The 24394-nt window shown below is 41.4% G+C and overlaps 1 protein-coding gene across 1 annotated transcript in view; it reads right to left on the minus strand.

The window, feature by feature from the left end:
- Positions 1–20730, minus strand: part of FREM1 (FRAS1 related extracellular matrix 1) — a 63340-nt gene extending 42610 nt beyond the window's left edge. Inside the window, exons 1-15 of the mRNA XM_009274281.2 lie at positions 20500–20730; positions 15585–15679; positions 14708–15009; positions 14001–14197; positions 13026–13349; positions 11097–11205; positions 9890–10021; positions 6913–7257; positions 6087–6229; positions 5304–5500; positions 4020–4110; positions 2801–2968; positions 2053–2261; positions 1132–1225; positions 402–654 (exon numbers count right to left, since the gene is read on the minus strand). Coding sequence (XP_009272556.2) covers positions 402–654; positions 1132–1225; positions 2053–2261; positions 2801–2968; positions 4020–4110; positions 5304–5500; positions 6087–6229; positions 6913–7257; positions 9890–10021; positions 11097–11205; positions 13026–13349; positions 14001–14197; positions 14708–15009; positions 15585–15679; positions 20500–20730 — 2890 coding nt within the window. The remainder of the gene's footprint in view (positions 1–401; positions 655–1131; positions 1226–2052; positions 2262–2800; positions 2969–4019; positions 4111–5303; positions 5501–6086; positions 6230–6912; positions 7258–9889; positions 10022–11096; positions 11206–13025; positions 13350–14000; positions 14198–14707; positions 15010–15584; positions 15680–20499) is intronic.
- Between the last annotated feature and the right edge of the window lie 3664 nt (positions 20731–24394).

Consider the following 24394-nt stretch of genomic DNA (forward strand, 5'->3'; position numbering starts at 1 on the left):
AAACAAGAATATGGAAAAAGTTCAAAGTTGTTTTTTAATGTCATGAAACAAATAAAGAGACTCTATTTTGTACCTAATTTAATACTAATTTTACCAAAAAAGCCCAAGATATTTTATCAGCAACAGTGAAAGAGATCCTCCGGGATTACGATGCTTTCATGTACTTGTTCTAATATAATTTTCAGTTCAAACAGGGATTTGGAGAACACATTAAAACATTTGGTAGTTGTATATCATCAGCCCTCTTTCAAAGCCAGCTTACTTTTTTCCCTAGTCACAACACATGGTTTCTCAGCAGTTCCTGCTGAGCTTCTGCAAAGATTATATGGATTCAGGTTAAGATTTTCTGCCAAAAACTCTCTGACCACCTTCCAGTCTAATTCTGCCCTTAACTCACTTACTAGTGTGCTTATATGTGACTAAACCAGAGATGACATCAGCTTGGGAGAAACGATCCACAGCAATACCAGCTTTCCTCACTACCCCGTGGTAGGGCTGGCGAGCCAGCATAAACATCAGTTTCATGTCATCACTGTCTGCATCTGTGGCATAAATGTACTCCGAGGAGAGGACCACTTCTTCACCCTCCAGGCAGTGGAGCACAGGAACAAGGCCTGTTCGCATAACAGGTGGCTCATCATTCACAGGCAACACCTAATCAGAAAAATAATTTGAGATCTTTTATTTTTCCTTTCAGTGGAAACCCATTGTTTTAATACATTTCTTTCCAGCCCAAACTAGCAGTATGGTGTCAGCGTCAGAGTACATCGAGCTGTCTCTATCAACAAAATGAAACCAGCTGAATTAGAGTCACTCTTAAAATTCAAAGACAAAAGTAAACCAAACTAGATAATTATAGCTTGAGAAAGAAAATTCACTCCCCATATTTAAGTACAGAGAGAATAATTCCAGACAGAAGAACCCAAGCTAGAGCAAGCACAAATGCCTTTCAGCTAGTACAAGCCAAATCTCCTCTCAAATTTGTCACATAAACCTGAAAACTAGGGTCGAAATGGAAGCCTAACAAGTCCATTATCTTCTGATTTCCAAGGGAATGCGAAGACTTTCAGAAGTCAAGCTTTGCAGTCTTCTACACAGGCAATTGCTCTCAGAAATATGCAACACACTGACCTTGACCTGCAGGATGAACTCTACAAAGTGGATGCCATCTGTGGCTGCAAAGAGGACATCATCAGTGACAGTCTCAGAGCCATCATGCCGATACCTGTGGAAAAAAAAAGAGCTACACAGATTTCACACAGAAAAAGAAGCTGTGCTTTCTGGTCATGCCAGACAATGTGGATCCCCTCCAACATAAAAAGCCGATCCCTGTGCAAGGGTGTCCATCTAAGACTGCTGATTCCGGATCAGAGTGTCATCAGAGGGCTTGTGGGGTCTCCCACAAGAAGAAAACCCCCAAGATAAACCAGACATCAGCTGGGAAAATTGTTTCGCTGAGGCCTTGTCATCTATGTTCTGGCTGCTTGTGAGGTGTCTACCAACCACACATGTCCTTGCTGCAGTAGGTGCCCTCTTTGACTAACAGATGGAAACAGAGTCAGGGAACTCTAATTCTGCGTGCATGTAGAAAGTCGAGTCTTGTTCTTGCCACAAATAAAGTAGCAAAATTTTCATCTCTAGGTTAATCAGTGTTAATACAAGTTTTCTTGTAAACTAACCAAGTTTAATAAACACACAACTTCCTTAAAAGAAAAAAGCTGGCAACATTGCCTTCTTCACAGGAACTGCATGGCTGAATACAGAATTTACCTCCTCATCTGCACGGGGCAGTGCTTTATAGAGAAACCTATCTACATCAAACATGGTCGCTAGCTCCCGCTTCCTGGCCACACAACAGCTCAGTTTCCACAGTGACCATTGCAGTCCCGACTCTCAGCCAGCAATCTTGGCCTGGAGCAGCTCTGCCAGAGCCGTGCTATGGTGAGTATGGCTAGCTGTAGCCTCTGCACCTCGCACCACTTCACTGCAGGGCATTCACTCCGGCTGAGAGACTCAGCCACTGCAAGAGGAAAAGACATCCACTCTTCTAACCTGACTGCCAGGGTACGCAGGTCCCCACAGGAAAGCCTGTCACCTTCATTCATGGGAATGCCATCCAGCTCCACCACTCCGTGCTGAGGCTGTCTCTGCAGGAGGAGGAGGAGACGCTCCTGTTTCGTGTCCATGTCAGAGATGAGAATGTGTCCCTCTGTGACAGGGCTCAGGCCACCCTCTTCCACTCTCAAATGGCTTGTTAAAACCTGCATGGAAGAGAAATGCTGAACCCTCTTTTCTACTGCACCTCCAAACATACACCAAACAGGGCAGTTTCAATTTGCTCTGGTATGAGGACGTGTGACACCTTAAAAACCGAAATGCCAAAGGCTGTACTCTTTTCTGCTGCGTCAGGAAAACCTAAGGAATTTACTAATAGTAGGCCCTAATACGTGCAGCCCAGTCCTGATCCCATTCACGGAGGCTCCTGGCCTTCATAGGCAATAGGCAACACAAAGAGGAGGGATGCGGTTTTGCTAACCAGAATGTGACATACGTATTTTTGTACAGCCACTCAGACTCTGAAGGTAGCCCTCAGCTTATTTCGCACAAAAACTCACCCTGCACACTCACCAGACTTTGCCTTCCACTTCAGTCCCAATGCAGGCTACGTGCAAGACACTGAAACCCTGATCCCATGGAAGACATTTTTTTATTTCAGTCAGATCAGGACATCTCTCTGCATTTCTGTTTCTACCCAAAGCCATTTCCAAGTCCTTCCCTCTCACCTTCATCACCACCCTACCTCTGGGGCTTGATTGTCCACAGGAAGAATTGTAATATTGAAGCAGATCCCATACAAAGTGCCACCATGCTGATTGCTGACGGAAAAAATAAACTGGACTTGCTGAGGTTCAGGCCCGATGTCCTGCAGTGGTGGCATGTAGGCAACTTTCATATAGTTCACAGCATGCTGCAAAAAGAGAAGAGGGGTGCATGTAAGAAGAGATAATGGGAGTAGCCATAATTCAGGACATTAGGGAGCTTTCTCATTGCCTGATTAGATGTTTTCCGAACTGTCAAAATTAATTCCAGAAACTTTGCACGTACTCTTTAGCTACTGGCAATACCTTGATTAAATGCATCTTTAGCTACAAATCAGGTGAGTACAGGTTCAAATTTCCAAACCTGCAGCAAAAAATACAGACACGGTTTATAAGTGGTAACAGAGGCAATGGCTTTACCTTCTTGATGGAGCCCTTTAAGAATGCTGGTCCCAGGGCCTTTTCTAACTGTGACTTTAAAATAAACAATTCATCAAAGCATAGCTTTTAATGTAACATCTCCCATGGCAGCTGAATTTGCCCTCACCAGTATGAATGAACTGCACACCCTGCCTCCCCAGGTGAGGGCAGGCCGGTGAGAGAGGCTAAAATAATCACCAAAATCTTGCATCCAGATCATATTAGGCATGTGATTAAGGATTTGGAGGCTCAGAGCTCTCTTTGTGGTACTGCAATGATCACCATTATGCAACCTTAACCATACAGCAGGATATAAAACAGGGCACTTTACTGATATTCGTAAGACATCTGTCAAACTACAGAAGCGTGAAAACTGAACAACAAAATCCTGAAAAAGGCCTGTTCCAGCCTGTACCATATCTATTGGTGGAGACACTGAGAAGAAGCAGGAAACTGTCGAGGCCTCATTTCCGCATTTTGTGTATTTTTTCCTTCCTCTTAACGTCATGCTGGAGCCAAATTCAGCCTGCCCTGAGCAACTGCAGCCCCTGCTGGTTTCAAAAGGCAAGTTGTGTTTACATGTTGCAGAACTGAAGTATGATGGAAATTTGTTTAAAAGCTGGAATTGAATTAGCAAAGTTTTGAGCTTCTTAAGCAGAGCTCATGATAGTACTGCTCCTCATTTTTCACGTCTTGTTTTCTTGTTTTTCCTTCCAAAAGAAGCTTGTAACTTTTTAAAATTGTTTAGAACTGGTTATGGTATAAGATAACATAACAAACCTGAGTAAATGACTGCAGTGCAAGAGCAGCAGGATCCTTGACCAGCTTGGGGATGGTGTCCACCATAAATAGCTTCCCAGCGTCTGAGTGGCTGTACAAAAATACGTATGTCACATCCTGGTTAGCAATACTGAAGAACAGCAAAAACAAAAGTCACATAGCTCAATCTTGCATTTCAAATTAACTTCCCACTCCCAACTGCATTGAAAGGAAAGCCATTTTTCTTTCTTCTATCCTCGTTATTCATTTAAACATTATCACAGAAAACTGACCACAAGAAATATTTTTCAGGATGGTCTCGAAAAATCATTGCATACTTTATAAGCAAGCTCTGGGTTTGCTGCAAGTGTGTCTCTGCACACCCCAGGTATCATTTACACCACCTGCAAGTCTAGTCCATCACATTCTTATTACTTACACACCTGCATTTATCTTTACATAGAAAAATAAATTATTTCTGGTTTTCATGCATCTTATAAACTCCTGAAATGAACCAGTTTCCAGCAAGCCAGCTTTCCAACAGCAGTAACCAGCAAACTGGATAACCATGTGGCTATTTGACTGAAGAGGGGAACAGCCTAAACAACCTTCTTCCCCAGCTGTGTACTGATCCTCTGTTGCTTGAGGTCAAAATTGAAAGTGTTGATCTTCAACTTAAACCGTACAATGGCTGGATTTTAAACTTTTCTATTTAGCAAACTGTTGCCCATGGTGTCACGAATTTACCAAATGGTAAAACAGCATCAGTGTCATGTAAACTGCTAGTACACCCATTCATCCCATACCCCTATTGCCCCTATAACCTGTTCTACCTGCATTCTGCTCCACAGGTTCCTGGTCCAGGACTGGGAGTCCTTCACAGTGCCATGGCAATAATACATATCCCAGAAAAAGCTGTAGCCCCTCATCTTCTCAGTCTGGGGCAGTCCCAGGTCAGCCCCACTCTAACAGTTAGGAGAGGGGCTGTGACTTGTGCTCAAGACTGTACAGGATCCCACAGGCTAGTGTAAAATGCAAGTCCAACAAAAGGAGAGAAAAAATTTTAGGTGCTTTCCTCCTTCTTATTTCTTGCTAAACTATGCTTTTTTTTTATTACTCTCTCTATTAGTCTGTTGCTTTCAGCTCTAGCTCACCCTTAATCATCAACAGGAGAACTGCACCCAGCTATTGTCACCTGCACTTTAAGCAAACAGATGAAGAACCTGAGACACAAGCACACTGCTGCCACTGAGGCTGCAGGTCATTGCCCTGTCCCACCTGAAAGGTATGGCAGGTCACACCTACCCGTGCGTGCAAGAGAAAAATGGGGAAGTGGTTATGGTGTATGTTAGTTCCCTGTCTTGCTCTTCCACATCTATGAAGTGGAGATGTTTCTTAGTCAGGTGAGCAATCTCAGTCTCCTTAACAGCCAGGTGACGGGTCGCTCCCGGGGCTTCTCTGGGTAGCTGATCGTCCACAGGGATAATGTGCACCATCATCACCTGAAATCAGGAAGACAGTAAAATCAGCAGCCATTCCTCTCAATAAGAGTGTCCAAGCAGCTGTTTACAAACATGCACATACAGAAGTAAGTGGATCACTGGAATATGAGATATAGGATGTGGCTGTCATGCCATATCATGAACACACGAGTAATGGAGTTACACAACAGTTAAATGCAAAGCCTATGAATCTTAGTGGTTTCCCTTTAAACTTATAGCAAAGTTAAATTCAGTATGTTGGACTCCTGGGTGAAATAAACAGTATCTTCTCAGTTGACTTCAGAAGGGCTGTTTAGTTTGTTTGTACTGTCTCCAAATCTAATTTGTTTTCAACATTTCATTTTACAGTGTAGGAAAAAGTCTTTGCAATGGACTTGTCTCTCTGCAACCAGGCAGAGAGAATTAGCCTATGGAAAGCAAGAACAAGAGCTAGCTCTGAAGAACATTGTTTGGGCTGATGAGCGTGGTGACGGCAAACAGAAAAGATGTATACCAGTTTGATTTGAAAGTCTGTCAGAAGGTGTAAAATCATCAGCCACTTGAAGGAAAAATGCAGGACTCTGCCAAAGATGCTTCATTTTCATACCTGTGTCTCTGAGAGATTGGGAGGGTCATGGCTATCACACAGCACAAACTCAAGGGAATCTTCAAATACTTCTCCTCCCAAATGATGATAATAAATTATTCCATTAAATAGATCCCTCTGAAGAAAACTGCTGACAGAATACCCTGTTGAATTGAAGAATATATCTTCTATTGAACAGTGCATGATTTAAATAATTCATAAAAGTTATCCATTAGCTGTGCAAGTAACTGGTGAAGCATAATGTCCTCTTTCTCACCCTAACTAGGGCAAGCCCTTTGAAACGTTATCTCACTGTCTTCCACGTTTCCTGAAGATCATCCACTTCTTTTCTATGTCACTTAAAGATTACTCAAAAAAATGAAGCAACACAGCAAATGGGCCTAAAGCCCTGTTCAGACAACAAAAGAGAATTTACAGGACTAGCAGCCTCTTCGGTCTAGCACAGGAATTTCTACATTCAGTTAAATGGAAGGAGAGCTTTCTTGCTCTTTTAGCATCATTAGCATCATCTAATAGCTTTGAAATTGTCAGGGATCCTTGCAGATAAAATAACTCCTGACTAGCCCAACTTTTCTGGAGGAGAAAAGTACAGTAAGGAAATAGACTCAGAATGGAAGAATTACGGGATAAATTGTGTTCACAGGTATAGTTATCCTGGTGCAGAGACCACCACTAATTAATGATGGGGATTTACATTATAATGAAAGAAGTCCAGATTTGCCATGATTTGTCCTGAGCCAAAGTAAATTGTCTTATTGTAACATTTAATGTAGTTGAAAAATCAGGGGACAAATAAAAGCATGCTATTGTGGATGTGTTTCATTACCTATAAAGTTTTGTCCTGGTTTCTTCATGATTTCTCCAGCCTGTGGTGCCTTGGTAATATTGAATAGTATGTAATCATCACTGGAATCCATGTCAGAAGCATGAAGCATGGAGCCTTGAATCAGGATCGTCTGTCCCTCATGAACTTCAATGACCACATTGCTGATAAGAAATGGAGGGCTGTCATCTTTAGGGAGGATATTGATTGGAAACTTATGGCGAATACTGTGGGGGCCATCAAAAATCCTAAATACCACAAAGTCCTTAGTAGAATCACTGTCATCATGATGGTAGTGAACAACTCCAGCCTGAATGTCAGAGACTGTGAACATGAATCCTTTCCCTCCTGTCAAAACAGTGGAAGAATACACATCAAAGACATGCAGTTCAGCCTGGAGGAGAATCCTTCCACCAATAAGAATGTTATTAACGGGGAGAGAAGGAGAATGCGTTTCTAACCAGAAAAATCAAACATAACTTTACCTACTGGAAACAAGTTTGTAAAAGTTGGAATAGTTAATAAAAATGCAGAATTTGCATCTGTGGTAGCAGAGAAAATCCTCCAAATGTCCATTGCACTAAAAGACAACTGGAGATATCAAGGACTTTTAACTGCGACTGCTTCCACTTTAATTTCAACTTCTGCTTTCTTACCAGAACATTTTACAGGTATTTTAAGCATCAAAGAGAATATGCTTTATAATTACAGCTCAGCATTTCATTGCAAGTAAAAAATAACAAGTGGGTCTTGTTTTTTCTGCATATTGAGGTTACTGTCTATAATAAGACATTTTTACAACTCTGCTTCACTAGACATGTTATGCACGCACACAAATATTCAGGCAGGTTAAAGGTTTCAACAACTGCAAGCTGGTGCTGGAAGAGATGATATCCCCAGGGCCTCCAAGGAAAATATTTTTGTGCCCTCCATGCTGTGTAACATCAGCAGAGACACACACCCAATCCCTTCGCTCCTTACTTGAAGAGAATTATGGACAAACTTTAGGATGGAGAAATAACTGCCTCACCACCAAACAAAAACCTGTTAAAGGTGACAGAAGGCAGGAAACAACACCATACCTACCTCCTTCTTTCAGGGCTTTCCTTTAGCTCTAGGACTGGCATTACCAAACCCAACAAAAAAGCATTCAAAACATTGGGTGGATTCACTGTTCCCTGCAGTTAATTGGAATCCCTCCACTGATTCAGTAGGCAGTGGCTCAGACCATTTGCCAGCAGCATTAGAGCATCTGGAGGGCTAAACCCGAGCTTTCCTTTAAAGTTGGAACATCAGGTGGTGCTTGCTAAACAAAAAAGACAATTGCCAAAAATTGTGGTGATGGTTTCCTTTGCACGTGCTTATGCAGACACATAAAAGGGAATAAGGCACGGCCACTGGAGAAGAAATATCCACCCCTGGCTGGCCTACGAGAGGCTGAGAGACCCCAGGGGGCTGCATGCAAGGATGGGACTGCCACCACGAGATGTGACCTGGGCTCTGTATGCACCTGCAGGCACAGCTGGTCCGCTGCTCCACGGCCTGCAGCCCACTCCCTGTCTGGCTGCACAGCCCTCCGTAACACCATTTCTGGGGCTGAGCCTATCTAACACTGCTGACGCCACAGAGTTTGTTTGTAGTATTACAGGAGGATGATCTTGGTGAAGTCCTTGGCAGTAGTTTCCTGAGATGAAACAGACTTCTGAATAGTTTCTGTTTTCACTAAATTCCAAATACCACTTTCCCTTTTTCTTTAAATACTTGCGTTATGTCTCTAGGTGATGCATTTTGCATAAATATATTTAACTATCAAAAAATCCAGCACTGATAGTGGCAGCATCTTTCCACCATGCCAACAGCAGAGTGACTTTTTTTACCTAACCATTTTCCCAAAGAGAGCAGCACTGTGCTGACTCATGAGATTCCAAAGCAAAATTAGTAATATTGACAATGCAGAAGGCTAACAAATTAGAAGTCTAATTTAATTGCCACTTTTTGAAATAAACCTTAAAGCTGCCAGCAAATAACAACCATATCCAAATGTTGTCTGTATTTTCCAACAAATCAAAATCACTCGGCATTCCTTAGCATCTTCAAGCAAAAATGTAAGTAGTGAAATATAGTGACTGCATTTTGCCTAGGTCATGCCAGCTCAATGAAAGCATAGCTGATTTCTTTAAAATTTCAGCTTTGGGATGTAAATGTATGTTAAGAAAGTAAAAGTTGCAATACCAAATTTTTCAATACTCTTGTTTTAATCCCCATGTCTAACGTGGATGTCGCAGGGGAAGCCAGGGCAGGAGGGCAGAGCCAGGCTGGGTCACGGCTTCTGCCCATTAGTGTGCAGCCATGCCCGCTTCCCTCGGTGTGAGTCTTGCTCTTCGCACTGGAGGGGAAACCTGCAGAAGATGCATTCTCATGCCCTGGGTTTTCTTGTTTCCTTTGAGTGACACAGAGCAATATACGGGTATTCTGGCGTTTCTCTTTTTTTTGCAGTGGCATCGCAGCACTGTCTTTCGGGGAGTTACCCATCCTCATTTAGCCTTGGTGAGACAGGGCAGCATCAGGTCTGCTGCACGCCGTTGCTAGCTGCATTAGCTCACTTGGGCTGAATTCACCTCCAGTGGAGAAACTAAGAACCAATTTCATTTTCAAATGAAAGTGGTGTGTAGGCAAAATGCCAGACTTACAAGTCTCTCCCCTTTAAGGATATGGACAGCATAAACACACTATTTGCAAAAGTGTCTAAGCTATGCAACTGACTTTCTTTATGAGCTTGTAGATTTTTTGATTGCTTACTATGCATCCAGGTATTTTCTTTCACACCTTCATTCCCTTGTAAGCCTGTCTCTTATGCTGGCAGCCCTCAGCAGGGACCGACATACGACAGACTCTATAAACACCTTATTGACTGTCACATTATTGTAGCCAGTTGTCACTAGAGACCATAGTTCTAGGCCCTCAAGTTGAAACGATTTACCTCTCACTGTGAGCCGCCCATGCTGTAAGCCGTCAACGGTGACCAAGCGAACATTTTGGATGTCATCGTTGTCTACAATTTGGAAGTGTTGCCATGTGATCGGTCGGGATTGCCCTTCCAGGAGGTTGAGGCCTGCAAAGAGCAGAGCATTATTTCACCAAAGCGTCGGCAACATTCAAGGCTGTCAGCATCTAATCTTTATGAAGGTTTTTGCAGTCAGGGAAAAAAGCATGTTTAATTCCATCTACATACGTACCTGTGACAGACATTTCAAGGCCAGCTTAAACGCTCGAGATCAACTTTTATTCTGACATTGCCTTAGTCAACTGTCTTTAAGGAATTTTTTCAGAGAAATAACATATTCTGGTTCAAAATGATAGACTAGCTAGGCACATTTCTGGACATTTGCACAAACTGGAGCATTGCACTTGCAATCTCACAATGTCTGAAACTGGGCACTCAGCTTCCTTAGAGAGTCTGCATTTAAAAATATATATTGATCTTCATGACAGAGGGCAGTATCTCCTCTTTTTACTCAGACAGCCGTTTCAGGTGGGGTTTCTCTGGGAGACATGAGGCCTCCGCTCAGATCCTTCCCTTTTCTACTGCTCTTTCTCTGGTGTTAACTTCAAGACTTGTTTGATCTTATACCTTTGCCTTTTGATGATTAAATATCAATGTACATTTCACTTTAGATGGGAGAGCCTGTCCCCTCTCCAGTGCAGGCATTATAAATCTGTTTGAATTAGCCTTAACCCTGTAAGGTTTCCAGGCTTCAAATGGCTGGCGGTGTATCAGGACCTCTTTTTCTAGTTGTTCCGTTTTTGCAGACTTCCACTTTAAACGATACCAACAAGCCTTGGTCTTTCCCACAGACTAGCCTACTACTATTCCATCACATATTTGTCTTTATTATTTATACTATTTTATGTCCAGTTCGTTCTTGAAGAAAATGCTATATACAGAAATCCTGATTTTCCTGTAACTCCCTTTTTTCTTTTTCGTTCCAGTTAAAACTTAAGATTTTTTTCAAGTAGTTGTAACATGTTCCCCCCAAAATGGATAAAGGGAAAAACAGATTTACACTCCCTCAGTTTAATGATCCTTAAACTCTAGGTGTAAATCTGAATTTTAGAGCTTTGTCAAATATCTGTGTCGAAGTGTTATAAATTCTGTAGCAAAATAAACTGAGGAAAAGAGATCTCACCTGTATTCCATGAAACCCGAGGAGCATTTGTATCTGTTGTTCTGATAGAAAGATGCACAGTGATCGGTGAACTCCTTTCAAAGTAGAAGTCATGAACCTCAAACTCCACCTGTTGTGAAAACAAACTATTTATTGAAAAAAACCAGCCTGAAAACCAGCTGTACCTCAAAACACATATAGTGTGTTCTTACCTGAGAGAGCTTAAAGTCTCCTAATAATATGTTGACAAATGAAACTTGATTTAGCCTCTAAAAAGAGCTTTTGAGGTTCTGCACTAAATTAAGTATCTGCCTTTTGTGCTCTTCGCAGTGAATGCTGGGAAAGCTAGTTGGGAATGTGTGGAAATCAATGGGAAAGATAAGTATTTTCACTGTTGTTTGGGGTACAATCAACACAGCGATCAACATAGGGCTTTTTTAATAGTAGTAATAATAAGAGGGGGAAGGGGCACTTCCCACTCTTTTAACATATGTAAGACCAAAAAAGTTATGAAAGAAAAGATATGGACTGGCACAGAAAAAATAGTAAAAAAAAAAGAAAATGTCAAACTCCTGAATTGTGAAACTCTTGAATTGTCAAATTCTTGAACCTGTGATCAAACAATGCTGAAAACAGAACAAAGATGCACTTAAGGAGCAGACGGTTTGGTAGGATGACTGATCCTCATACTGAGGAAACAGAAAGAAAGAGGGTTCCTGTGACAGCCAAGGTTAAAAAAAGACAAGAAAGAGGGTTCCTGTGACAGCCAAGGTTAAAAAAAGACAATCCTTGTCAGCATCAGGTGCCAAAGTTCCTGTTACTGTTCCTCTGCTTTCCAGGCCACCCTTTCTCCAGCTTACCTTTTTCTGATTTTCCGTCCCTTCAGTTTCATTACTTTAGTACCAACCATTTTGTTTTGTTTGGGTTATTGCTTAACTATCTTATCAGATAGTTATTTTATAACTATCAGCATATTTATATACTCCTTTACCTCATCTCTCTTCCTCTTATATCTCCTTTTTAAGACTACTGCTTATTTCTCACAGTGCTGGCACACTGCTGAATTACACAAAATATCTAGCAGTACTGGTAACTGAAAAAATAAAGTAACACTGTACCCAAAGTAGGAGGCATTCACTGACAGCACTCTGTGGCAGATCTGGAGGGAAAAACATCGCTAGCAGCCGACATGGAAAAGGTGGAAGTGGTGCTCTGTTAGCTCCCATAAAACATAAATGTATTCCTGCAGCCTTGGTCTCATAGATCAGCACCGCTTATTTACTCGCTGACTCCAGACCCTGCAGATACCAGCCTGCTTTCATCATTTGCATCATGTTCTCTGTGTTAGTGACGTGCTTTTAATCCTCCCAGCAGGAACTGTTGAGTCCCTTTTTGTTATCCCTATACCACTATTGACGCATTAGGTAGGGTGCGAGATCAAATGGCAATCCTGACATTTAGCTGGTCCATCTTTCATGGCTTTAAATATGTCACCTGTCCACAGGTCACAGGGATCAGTACTGTCACATTGAGATAAAAGCTATGTGGAAAAGGCACCACTGATCCTTCCAAAGGCCTTTGGTTAGATCTACAAGTAGTGTTATTCCCCTATTCCTGTCATAAAAAAATAAAAAATAAATTTAAAAAAAAAAAAAAGAAGAACCAAAACAATCCTGTTTAGATATTCGTAGTCAGAGGGGATAAAAATCTTTCAGTGCAAAGAAATTTTTAAGTAGTGAGCAACAAATATCTGATTTGTTTTAAACAATTAAGCTGATGAGTCATAGGAGAAAGTGGCAAAAGATTTTACCTCTGCTCCTGCATTGCATATGGTTAGAGAAACACCTTTTTTTTTTCTGAAAAATATCCATTACAAATGAATGCATTTATTTACAGCTTAGTGAATCTTAAGGAGATGAAAACCAGCAAATGCTCATACATTACACTTACCTCATAATTCCTCCTCTCTGTGTGGCTGTTATTTGGAGGCTGATAAGCAATGAGCATGTCACTGAGATCTTTCCACGTGAAGGAGCCAACAGCTTTTGTATGGTCAGATAGATGAGTGATGAAGCCCTGTGGAGGTGGCTTGGTAATGTTGAATACAAGCAGGGACTTTGGAGTTTCATTGTCTTCAGCATCAAAGGTTGTGGTTGTAATGGGGGTTAAAATAAATTGATCTACTTCCAGGATGAACTTTGCCATCGGGGCAGCTTTGGGTATTTGATTGGGAATAGCACCTTTAATCTGAACAGGGAGCCATGCATACTCAGTCTACAACAGGAAAAAATGAGACAACTGAAAGGTCAAAGTGAAGCAAACAAATTCAATTTCCATTACCTTCACATAGCTAATTGGGGTACGTGTTAAAGCAATAATTATTTTGAAAAGAAAAATTGAAACATTTTAATAAGAAAATGCCTGAAGTAAATATTTAGACCTCATGAAAAAGTCTTCCAGGTTCACTAGTCTTATTTGTGTCCTTCATTTTGGGCTGAAACAACTTGCTTAATTTGATGTGAGTTTGATGAATAACTTTACCTGACAGAAACATGCATGAGTCATTAATTATTATTAACTGAATATGTTCACACAGCTCTTAATTTGTTAATTACTATATATGTCGAAGTCAGTGCAGTTCATGCTCTATAAAAAAGGTGGAATTATGCCAGAATTAATTTTGTTCTCAGGCTAAACTTCTTATGCCTGCCAGTAAACAACCACAGGTGTTTCTCTGTAGCCATAATGGTCTAAGCATAGAGGCATGGAGATAATGCATTTCATTTGCCCAGCTGGCAACATTGTAAGAACTGAACAAACTTTCAGGATTGCTGTCTCTCTTCAAATGTGAAAAGGAGCAATGAATTTAAATTTTTTGAAAACCAGGAAGACAATCAGACATTGTAAGGTTGCGTAAAAGTCTACCTTGTGCAGAGTTTTGCTTCTGCTGTCTGTGAGATCCAACCTCACAGGAATATAGTCGGTGTCAGGCGAGGGAGGGTCAAGGTGCTGATATCGAATCCCCATCCTCAGAAATTCTTCACAGCTCATTTTTGTGTTGTGAACGACTCCCAGTTCCAGCATGCAGCTCCCGTTTCTGCACTGCTGGCCCAGGCTGTGCTCTGTAACCCAACAGAAGCAATAGTGAAACAGTTAACAGAGCAGAAACCGCCATCGGAAGCCCGTCCATATAGCTAAACTAACCCTGATAAAAAGCCAGTGTGATGAGAACTGGGACTCCTTTCCTGACTTAACTTTTCCTACAGGTTTTTGTTTTCATCTGACATCTTCCAACTCCAACCTCCCTTGGTCTCTTGGGTAGGTGCTGCCTCCAACAACTCCCTGTGCTGTTTCTACCGAGTCTTGGCACTCCCGAAGCTGTCACATTGGTCCGCATGTCTCGGAGCCAAAAACAGACTCCAATCAGGGGGGATTACTGACCCAGATCTGTGATCTATGTTGTGCCCCACACAAACTTCATGTCCCTTTCAGTTTCCATGATAGCTCAAGCTGTTCATTAAACTTCACATGACCCACTCTTACCCAGCACGTCTGAAGCAACCCACTGCTGCAGACTTAATCTGCTGGGTCTCTTTGAACTGGCTAATACAAACAACTAAAGCACATCATACTAGGGCCTGGGAAGAAGCTTTGTGGCTGATCTCCACGAAGCTGCTCTTGCTGCACTTCCCCGGTGATGAGCTGGCCATGAGCAGGCAGGTGGGTTTCTGAAGAGGCTATGGAAATGGTGCAATCCAGATTTATCTTCCTGTCATAGTCAAAAGCGAGGATGTTCTTGTCAATCACCCTGGATAGACCATAGTACTCAGGCACCTCCAGGGCACGGGAGCGCATTTTGATGATGTTACAGTCTGGCTCAAGTAACTGCACATGGAGGGTGAATGTTTCTACAAACGTTTCAGTTTCTGTAAACCTGCAGGTGGTAGAAGGAAATTAATTAATTATGCATCTTCACATCTTCTGGCACTCTGTGAGTTTGGCATTGGCCTCAGCTTCTAAATTTAATTACTTGGACCCCTTTCTCTCACGTGCCCTCCAACCCCAGATCACCAGAGACCATGAGGTGCCAGACACTGCTGCCCACCTCCTCATACTTGTAAAAAGGGTGTTTGTGTGAAGGAAGAGCTTACTCGCTGTGTTTATACAAGACTCTGTGTCCCTATCAGCAGGACAACACAGAACATACAGTAGTCTGAAAGTACTGTTGTCACTTTCAACAATAAAAAGAAAAATCACTGGTTTTCTGTCATAAACAAGCAATACATAATATTTATTAATACTAACAAACACATTATTTGAGCATATCTGAAATACATTTTGGCAAATGTTTCTGTAAGCAAATGGTCACTTGTTGACTAATGATGCTGCTACTGGGTCTAAGTAGTTACGGTATGTGCAGCTTTTACCATGAAAAATGAACTGCTTGCTCTTCCTGAGGGCAGCTGTTCTCCTGGTAACAATAAAGTGTGATCTCGCACCGCTGCCTACCTGTACAGCCTAAGCATGACCGTGTCTTCATCTAAGATTGGACAGCCATTGTGGGTATATTTGACTTCATTAGGAAGGAAGTGACAGTCAAAAACCTATGAAGGAGAAAGAATAGACAAGTACAACACCGTCAAGGATGTTAACTTCGCAGCTTCTGTTCCACTTCTCTCTGACTGTCAGGAATGCATCAGACTAAGGAGATTTTTATTCTGTAGTTTATTTCTATGAATAGGTATTCACCTGTTCTGTGGTCTACCAGTGAGAGCCAGAGCAACCACTTTAATGTCAGGTTGCTGGCACTCTACAAGGGAATGGGCATGTAAAAGTGGTTGTTTCAGGCTGCCAAGTCCCTCTTCCAGCGCAACAAATAGTTTGAGTGCACGCTCTCTACCACTGCAGCCTGTGGACTTATGGATGCATTTGTATTCAGCAGAACTGCAGTGGAACTGAAAAGCCTGCAGTATAATATTAGATTTATTAGCTTTTAAAGTTGCTCGTGGTGATAGCTTGATTATACAGTAAATCCTGCTTTATGGCGACTACCATTGGACTACAAAAGTATGATCCTGTGAAATTTCTCTGTTGGAAACTTTGCTAGCTCAGATTTGTTATGTGTTTTTGGAACACTGACTTTGTACCAGTAACCTTTTACCAGATCAGATGTCATCTCTGTGGCATACAACACCCAGCCCCAATGTCAGTGTATTCCCACAGCATAAAAGCAAACAGAATTTCTATATTGTGTCCACCAGCTCATTCAAAAGAGACTAATTCTTATGACACACCTGATACAGGTCAAATTTGCAAAGATGGCTGGCCACAGTTTAACCATCTAAGACAGACACTTGTTCCAGGCTGACTGTTTAATGGTTTGTTAACTTGCAAAAGTAAGGCCATGAGGAAAATTCCTGACCCAAATGGAAAAAAGATTGCTTTGGAGAGTTGCGACACATCCGTTCTTTGGAGCAGGGATTCAGATTCTGCAGCATAGGATTTTCATGTCCTCACATATGCCAATTTGCAAGTCTGGTAAGTTACAATTCCCATGTAGCTATATTTCTTTATAGAGTTTAACAGCTGAAAGTTCCTAGCATTGATAAGACCACGTCTATGTTCTCCTTGTGATAACAGGGAACCCCTACGTAGCCTATGTGTAAATGGAGGATACTCATGTTTCATATCTACGGGGAGACAGGGCATATTCTTGTCAGCATGAAGGCAAAAGCTAAGCATTTCATTTCCTGAGTGTCTCACTGTGAAACTAAACGCGGTTTTGATTCAGTTTTTATGGGTAGAATTCACACATGATTAGTTCTTCTACGGACTAAAGTAAAATCTGTTCAGCATTCACTAACAGACCTGATGAGGCCATAACTAATAAGGATTAATATACATATGTGGCTGACTGACAAACCACATCTTTTTGCAGAAAGAAGAGGTCATTTCTTATGACCAGTCATTTCTTAAAATACAGCAAAAAAATAATGAAAATGAAGTGTCTTGCCTGAATTACCTACATCTTCCCAACCACTTTGGAAGATGGTGAAATGGAAGGGGGATTTTAGTGAGGTTCTGAAATGTTGACTGGAAGTGCAGCGCATAGGGAAAGTCTTTGGATGCTCTGACTTTCAGTGTAAAAATAAAGTAATACTTTAATTCCTAAATTAGTTGTTAAAGCGTAGGTAACTGAAGTGCATCATGACCACTGCATGGATTTACAGTAAAGGATATAAGAACTAGTGACCTTAGTTTCTTTCTAACCATTACACAGAATTAGAACTTTCATCTCTCTATAATGAAAAAATAATTAGAGTTTATCAGCTTTCATTATTACTGGCAGTGTCCACTTCTGCTGAAGTTATTCTCAGATGCTCAAGCTATGTGTTAATTGTTCTGTATTCCTAGTGATTTTAAAAATATATTGCCTGCTTATAACTTTCATCAAGAAGCACATATTGTACATTTTTTTTTAAAATGTAGTGAGTTAATTGATTATCAGATACATATACATGGACTTACCACTCTTCCTATTGACTAAAATAATCTTGGAATAATCTGTAATATATGGTGTTATGGAAAGTACGATTTATTTTATTTGTTGGGACTGCTTAGAAAGGAAGGACAAGAACAGTTTCTGAAAAATAAAATTGCTTTTGTATGATGAAGGTTTTGACTATGTTGTGGCTGTTCTATTGTGTATTGTTTTCAAATGTCACAGAAATATGTGTTTTGGTTTTTTTCAATATTTAAAAACACCAATGTCTTTTTCTTATTTAATGTCTTTCTTTCTTAGTACAAGCTAACATAAAGGAAGGTGATTAATTAATTAGATAGTCCTAAGTGATATCCTACAAAAAAAAAAAAAAAAAAGGTTGTTAGGTGGTGTGTTACTTTACAGTAAAAAAAAAAGTACATTATATACAAAAGCCACTCATATTACAGCTTCCAGTAGTTTAATGTTGTACACTGAAGATGAGATTATTTACTGATGTAAATCAGTGTAGAGCCCTCAAAGTCACTAGGGTTTTTGGTGACATGTAGGTCTGGTGTGCACCTGACAATGAGATACTGCTCAGATGATGCATCCCTGTTCATATCAGAGGGGGCTGCCTACAGCAGAGGAGATGGTTTATAATATCAAAGAATTAATTCCTTTCATTCTAAGACATCATTAGTTCCATCTCTTAATTGATAACAAGGGGATGGAAAATGAAGGACCTTTTCACAAAGGTCTGTTACCACTGACTGACAGTCATTTTATATATGTATAAGACACAATCTGCTTTGCAGAAAGAAACATCTGTTTTATGTTTCCTAATATGTTTTCCTTTTATATGAACAGGCAACTCTAATTGTCTATAAATTCACTGGGTAAGACAAAGGAGATCTAAATCTTTTCCTAATTACTGTCGAGCTTTGTTTTTTTCTACTTCAACTGCTTTTCAATTACAATTTATAATTAAATTGTCATACATTCCTAGGACATTACTCACTTCAATGGCAGCAAAACAGATCAGAACAGAGACATTTTCTGGCTGCAGAATTTCCTGGTAGAAAGAGTGTGAGTAGCTCCGCGGGGGGGCTGGACTCCGGCACCTTTTTTCAGGAATGGTGAAAGCTCAGGCAGTACTTTTCAGTGTCTGGCTCAGGATTTTGTCATTTAAAACAGAAGCCCTCAACTTACAAATGCCCTCTTGTTCTTCCCCAGCAAGGAAACATGACTTGAGATAACCAGACTGCCTATCTCGCTGGCAGTTTCCCTGGGGAACCCCACGTGCTGGTGTCTCTGGCACTCCCACTTCCCCACGGCTGCGGAGAGGAGAAGGCACCTTTCCTAACGGGATGGCACTCAGGCCAGGAGCCATCCAGGGGAGGTATCCCAGGCACCGCCAGCAGCTGCAGCCCCTCCCAACCTGATACCCCAGGGCCACCTGCCCAGCAGAGCTCACCCCTCCAGATGACATGTACCTGCAGCCTCCAAGAGCCACACCTGGGCTCACACCAGGGCCATGAAAGGATGAGCACTTAATGGAGGTGGGATTGGGAGTGGGGAAAGGCAAGGACCCTAGGTATTTTGGAAAATAAGGTATGGTGAGTACACATCTCCTGGGGTCTCTGGACCCTGTGCTTGAAGCATGTCAGGTCACAAAGGACAAAGTGGCTTTTTCAAAATATCTGGGTCCTACTGCATTTAGAGGCTGAGGCAGAAATTGAAAGCCAAGTCACTCAGCCAGCCAGCCAGCTTGCCTACAGAAGAGGTTTGCCAGCAATGAGACATGTAAGTCTCTTTTTTTCTCCTCATGGGCCAAACTAGACTGAGGAAGTGGAGAGGAGGGCCTACGGTCAGAGCCCCTGTGCTGACAGAGAGCAAGCCCTGGGGAAGTCTCAGCAGAGGTACTGCACATCTTGGGGCCAGTCTCTAGAGAAGATCACATATTGCCCTGGTCATCGCCTCCTGTTTTCCCTGGTGTGCCTCTGCTCCTTCTGAGTGCTGGTTCAGCTGAAGTACTTGTCAGTGGTCTGCAAAAATAATGATGATGATGACCAAGCCTGAAGCTTTGAAAAATCTATTGAGATTGGTGCTCCTGCATCCACCTTCACAGAGACCACCAGAAACCTCAGAGAGCATGTTTAAAACAAGATACATATACAAACATATAGGATTGTATGCTGCATGGTACAATTAACAAAACTTTTTGAAAATAGACAAAACCTGTTTGGTTATAGTTCATTTTAAAACCATTCATCTTCTATCTCTACCGTTACATCTTCATGTCAATTACTTCCAACTCCTTCCTGCTATGATTCAGGTGGGGACATTTGTGAGGCAAATGAGTAGCAGAACGGTGATATGTGAAATACATTTCATTAATCCTACAAGCTTGAAATTTTAACAGAAAACATTTTTTTAATGTATTTGCCATCTGCTAGCAATTTAGCTGTTGCAGAGCAGAGCAAACAACGGTGTACACAATGTGCTTATTGTATGTGATGAATTTTTTCTTAATTGCTCCCTAAGTAGTGGCTTCGTGACTAAAATGCAAAATGCTCTAGCAGGCTATGCATTATCCGAGGGGCACTGGTTACCCTCACGGTAGAAAAACAAGCAGCTGAGAGACAGGAGGATATCTCCTAACTGAAAGTTTTGGAATACCCATTCTCCGCTTGTGAAAGGAGACTTTGACCGAACTCCCTTTTACGCACTTGTGTTACTGAGCTCAGCTTTTGGATTTCAGGGGTGCAGTTCTCTGTCAGCTGGCTACTTTTAGCAAAAGGCTGAATCTCACAGGCCATTCAGTTTCATGCCGTTTAGTCACTACCCAAAATAAAAAAAATCAACAAAGCAACTCTTCCTAGTTTCTCCCACACCTGCACACACATGGACACACAGACCAGCACAACGGAGCCCAAATACCTGTGGAGTTAGTTTCCCAACCCTCTGTGTTATTGGCTCATTAATCACAACTTCTACTTTGCAGACATCCTTCTCTCTGGGGATGGAAAATCTGAGGTCATCTTCTGACAGGAAGACAGACTGTCCCTTCATCACTTTCACCCCAAGGTTGACACTAATAAAGGAGGAGCGTACAACTCTTAGTACCACAGGCAGCAGTAGAAACAACCAGCTTTTCTCAAAGGGCTTCATATTATGAGGGGGTGCCAGCTCTTTTCCACCAGTGAAAATGTTCTTAACAAAAGAAGTCTTCTCTTTCTCCGCCAGCAGATTTTCACCGTACAATGAAGGACCAAAATGTTAGTCGCAGGTAAAAATGTACCACATGTTTTCTATTAAGATGTACCCCTTGACTGAAATTTGGACAGGGGCCTTTCAAAATATCCTTGGTGTTTTGTAAAATTCATTGGTCAAGCCTGACAAAAGGATGAATGTGTTCTCAGAGTAATTTTAAGGTTTGTTAACCCTGGAAAAAAAAGAAAGAAAATTGATATAAGGCATTGAGCAACTATTGGGGGAAAAAAAATAACAACACAAAAAACTTCACCATTTCTTACAATTGCAGTTCATTTCAAGCAGCAGCTTGACTTCACCTTCGAATACTATTAAGTGCACACATGCTCAGAAAATTAGCTACGTACCAATGAGACTTCTCCCTCAATGGATCAGCTCTCAATATGAATTCCAGGCACCTTTGATCCATACGCACATACAAACACTTGCTGTGTAGGATCCTTTGTTACTGGCCTTTTTTACTGCTGGACCAAGTAGATATTAATAAAAGGGTATGAGCATCCAAGTAATTTGAAAGTGCAGGAGTAAGCATTCATCCAGATTAAATATACCTGAAAGTGGGATAAAGAGAGAGTGGCCTTTTGTTAAATCTATTTTTGCTTTGCCATTGAATGTGGGGGGGGAAATTCAGGCTTTAGTTGAAAACACCTTGCCAGTGCCTCTCTAATCTTCCTGCTATAGCATCTAACTATGCCAGGACGTCAACATAGAAACATATGATATGGCACGACAAAGCTGAATTTTTTCTTTTTCACAAAAAAAACATTAATCATTCTGAGGCAAATTCAGTGGAAATAAGGAACAAAAGATAATATGGAAGAAAATTTACACAAGATCCTCATGCCCTCAGTTACAGCGAATCTTCATCTTTCATGTTTATAAACTCGTAAGAAAAGCATAGTTCTTCTGACATTGAACAAGCACTATTGAAATCCTCATAAGACCCTAATTTCTAAAACCCTCCAAAGTAACTGAATCTATGGCCCAAAGAGTAGGCAATGGTATTGATTTAATTAAATTTTATAAGATCATAAGAATTTCAAGCTAGTAAAGCACCAATATTCCTTCAGTTTCTTTTAAATTTTTAGTGCCCTGACTACTTATTTGCACAGTCTAATTTAACCACAACCCTCCCACCAACAGTGAGCTTTCCTGAAAGTTAATAAAAAACCAAATCCATGTATCTATTTTCTTCATAATTGTTAACAAATAAGTGTTCACTCTACTGTTTCCAGCAGGATGACCTTCTGAACAGCCTACAATTGTATGCACGTATCCACCCGGTTTTACACTTCACTGAAAAACTATCAGAGTTAAGAATTTCTTTAAAATTATTCACTTCCTAAAGTAACACAAGACAGATCCACTCACTTCAGCTAAGATTCAAGATTGAAGACATTGGTACTAACATATGTTTAAAGTTAGATGTACGTTGACTATGTAGTCTGGGCCGCAAAACTTAACTCTTGTTTTCTAGCTTTTTATCTCAAAATCTTTCCAGTTTGGTCCAAAATTATGCAGCTACATCAGTCTGAACAAAATCTGAGAGAAAATGTAGAATTCTAGCCAGTGGAAAGGGAATGAAATTCATGGTTGAAAGTTTTTTAACGTGTTCCAGAGACAAATCAAAATCTCAATTCATTTAAAAAAGTTTACTTACACAGACAGCTTTTACTAAAATCCAGATATGTAAATGTGCCCAAAGTACTTGCTAATTTTTGTTTCTTTCTAGTGGGATGGATATGCATAGCACTTCATTGAAATAAGCACATCTGAGACAGCACTCCACTTCCTAAAATTCACAGTTTTGAAACACAGTCTGCAATCCTATAAAGGACAACTCGGAAAGAGGGAGAGGAAAACAGATTACGCTTCAGCCTCCAAGTGAGAAAGTATGGTTTGCAGCAAGTGCACCCTTTTAACCTGAATATCTGACTGGCATTTATCACATAGTGCACAGATTGCTAGCATTTATCAAATATAATCTGTGTTTTCTTAAAATACCAGCTGCAAAGCATGGAGAGATGTTCTGAGTGAAAACTTTCTCTATTGCTGTGCCCTCTTCCTACTTCCTGCATCGAACAAAGTGAAGATAGGGCTGAGGGAAGTGAAATAACTTCCTTGGCATATGTCTCAAGAAGATGCTCTGCCTAACACCTCCTCTGACTTCAGGCATGCTGGGATCCTTGGCCAGCAGGAAGTTCTTGGTGCAGGGACTGCAATGGATTTTAAATGCTTTGACTCCAGCCCCTGATGAAGAAGCGATGCATGAGTAAGTCTCAGCTAGTTTTAGAGAAGACCCAGTTTCTCAAGCCATAGAGGGGCTTAGATAAGAAGAAAATAATTAGGAATTTTGGACTCTGACTAGGACCTGGCAAAGTGCTAAGAGGTAGTCAATGGCTCTGAAGCATAGACCTGGTGGTTTACAGCTCATGACAATGCCAGTAACTTCGTGCTCCATAATACCAGGCTGGGGCATTGATTTACAGTGCAAAATGCCTTTATTCACAGGGCACTAGGTACCTTATGAGAAATGATAAAATTAAAGCCTGGACAGTTTTGACTTTCTCCACTCCCACTCCCACTATCCCATCTGGATAGCTACCACAAAAACACTCCATAGTTCAGAGACAGCCTAATCACCAGTTCAGAAATGGCACTGGTCGGGAAGTGTATTGCTCTCTTTACATGTTACATATGTGCTTACAGGAAGGGAAGGACAGCTGTCCAACAGGCACTGACAGAGTTGTTCATGCAGAGACGTCTGCAGCTCAACTCTGATGAAGCTCAGGTCAATCTGTTTCTGGTGCCTGCCCCATAAACCCCAGCACTGGGTGCAGGTATAAACCTCAGGCATAGGCAGTGGTTTCTTTGCTGCCTTTTCTTACCCTGCATCAAACACTAAGAGCAGAAAGGCTCCAAGAGGAGCTCCAGGAGCATCCTGGCCAATTTCGTGGTGGTTGTGTGAGCCATTCTCTGCTACAAAATTGGTCCTATGTTGTCACTGTGTATTACAGTCTTGCTTTGACTGCTTTTGCTTGCAGACACTGCTCCTGTATACCTATACACGTTTGCCCCATATGTTCCAGCAATTGACCCCTGCTTGTCAGCTGCAAGTCTGTCTCCTTATGTGGCCAAGTGAAGATCTTGAGAAGTATAACCTCCCTTTCTCAATCATTTATCCAATGATAGCAAAATGAAATGACAAGAGATCCTTTCAGTACATAATGGCAATAAAATGAGAAGGGTTTGGAGTGAATGCCATCAGATTAGCATTCTCCCCTCTGTGTGAAGAAGGCCATTGCTTCAGCAAAGTCACCTGTGTGCTACACGGTACTCATGCTGAGCCACAGTGACAGCACACTGCTCTCCAGCAGCTCTACAACTGCTGGTGATGCTGCTGCCATATTTTGTGGCTGCTTTGGACTTCCTTACGGTCTCCTTACTTCTCTGCCCTTAATATCACAGCTGAGCCTGATTCATCCCTGCTATTCCTTGGCATGTCACCTGTGTATCCAGAATGAACAGATGACTGAGGCACTATTTAATTCCAAATGCACCG

Source organism: Aptenodytes forsteri, unplaced genomic scaffold (genome assembly GCF_000699145.1).
Source record: "Aptenodytes forsteri isolate BGI_AS27 unplaced genomic scaffold, ASM69914v1 Scaffold46, whole genome shotgun sequence".
In the NCBI taxonomy this organism is placed as follows: Eukaryota; Metazoa; Chordata; class Aves; order Sphenisciformes; family Spheniscidae; genus Aptenodytes; species Aptenodytes forsteri.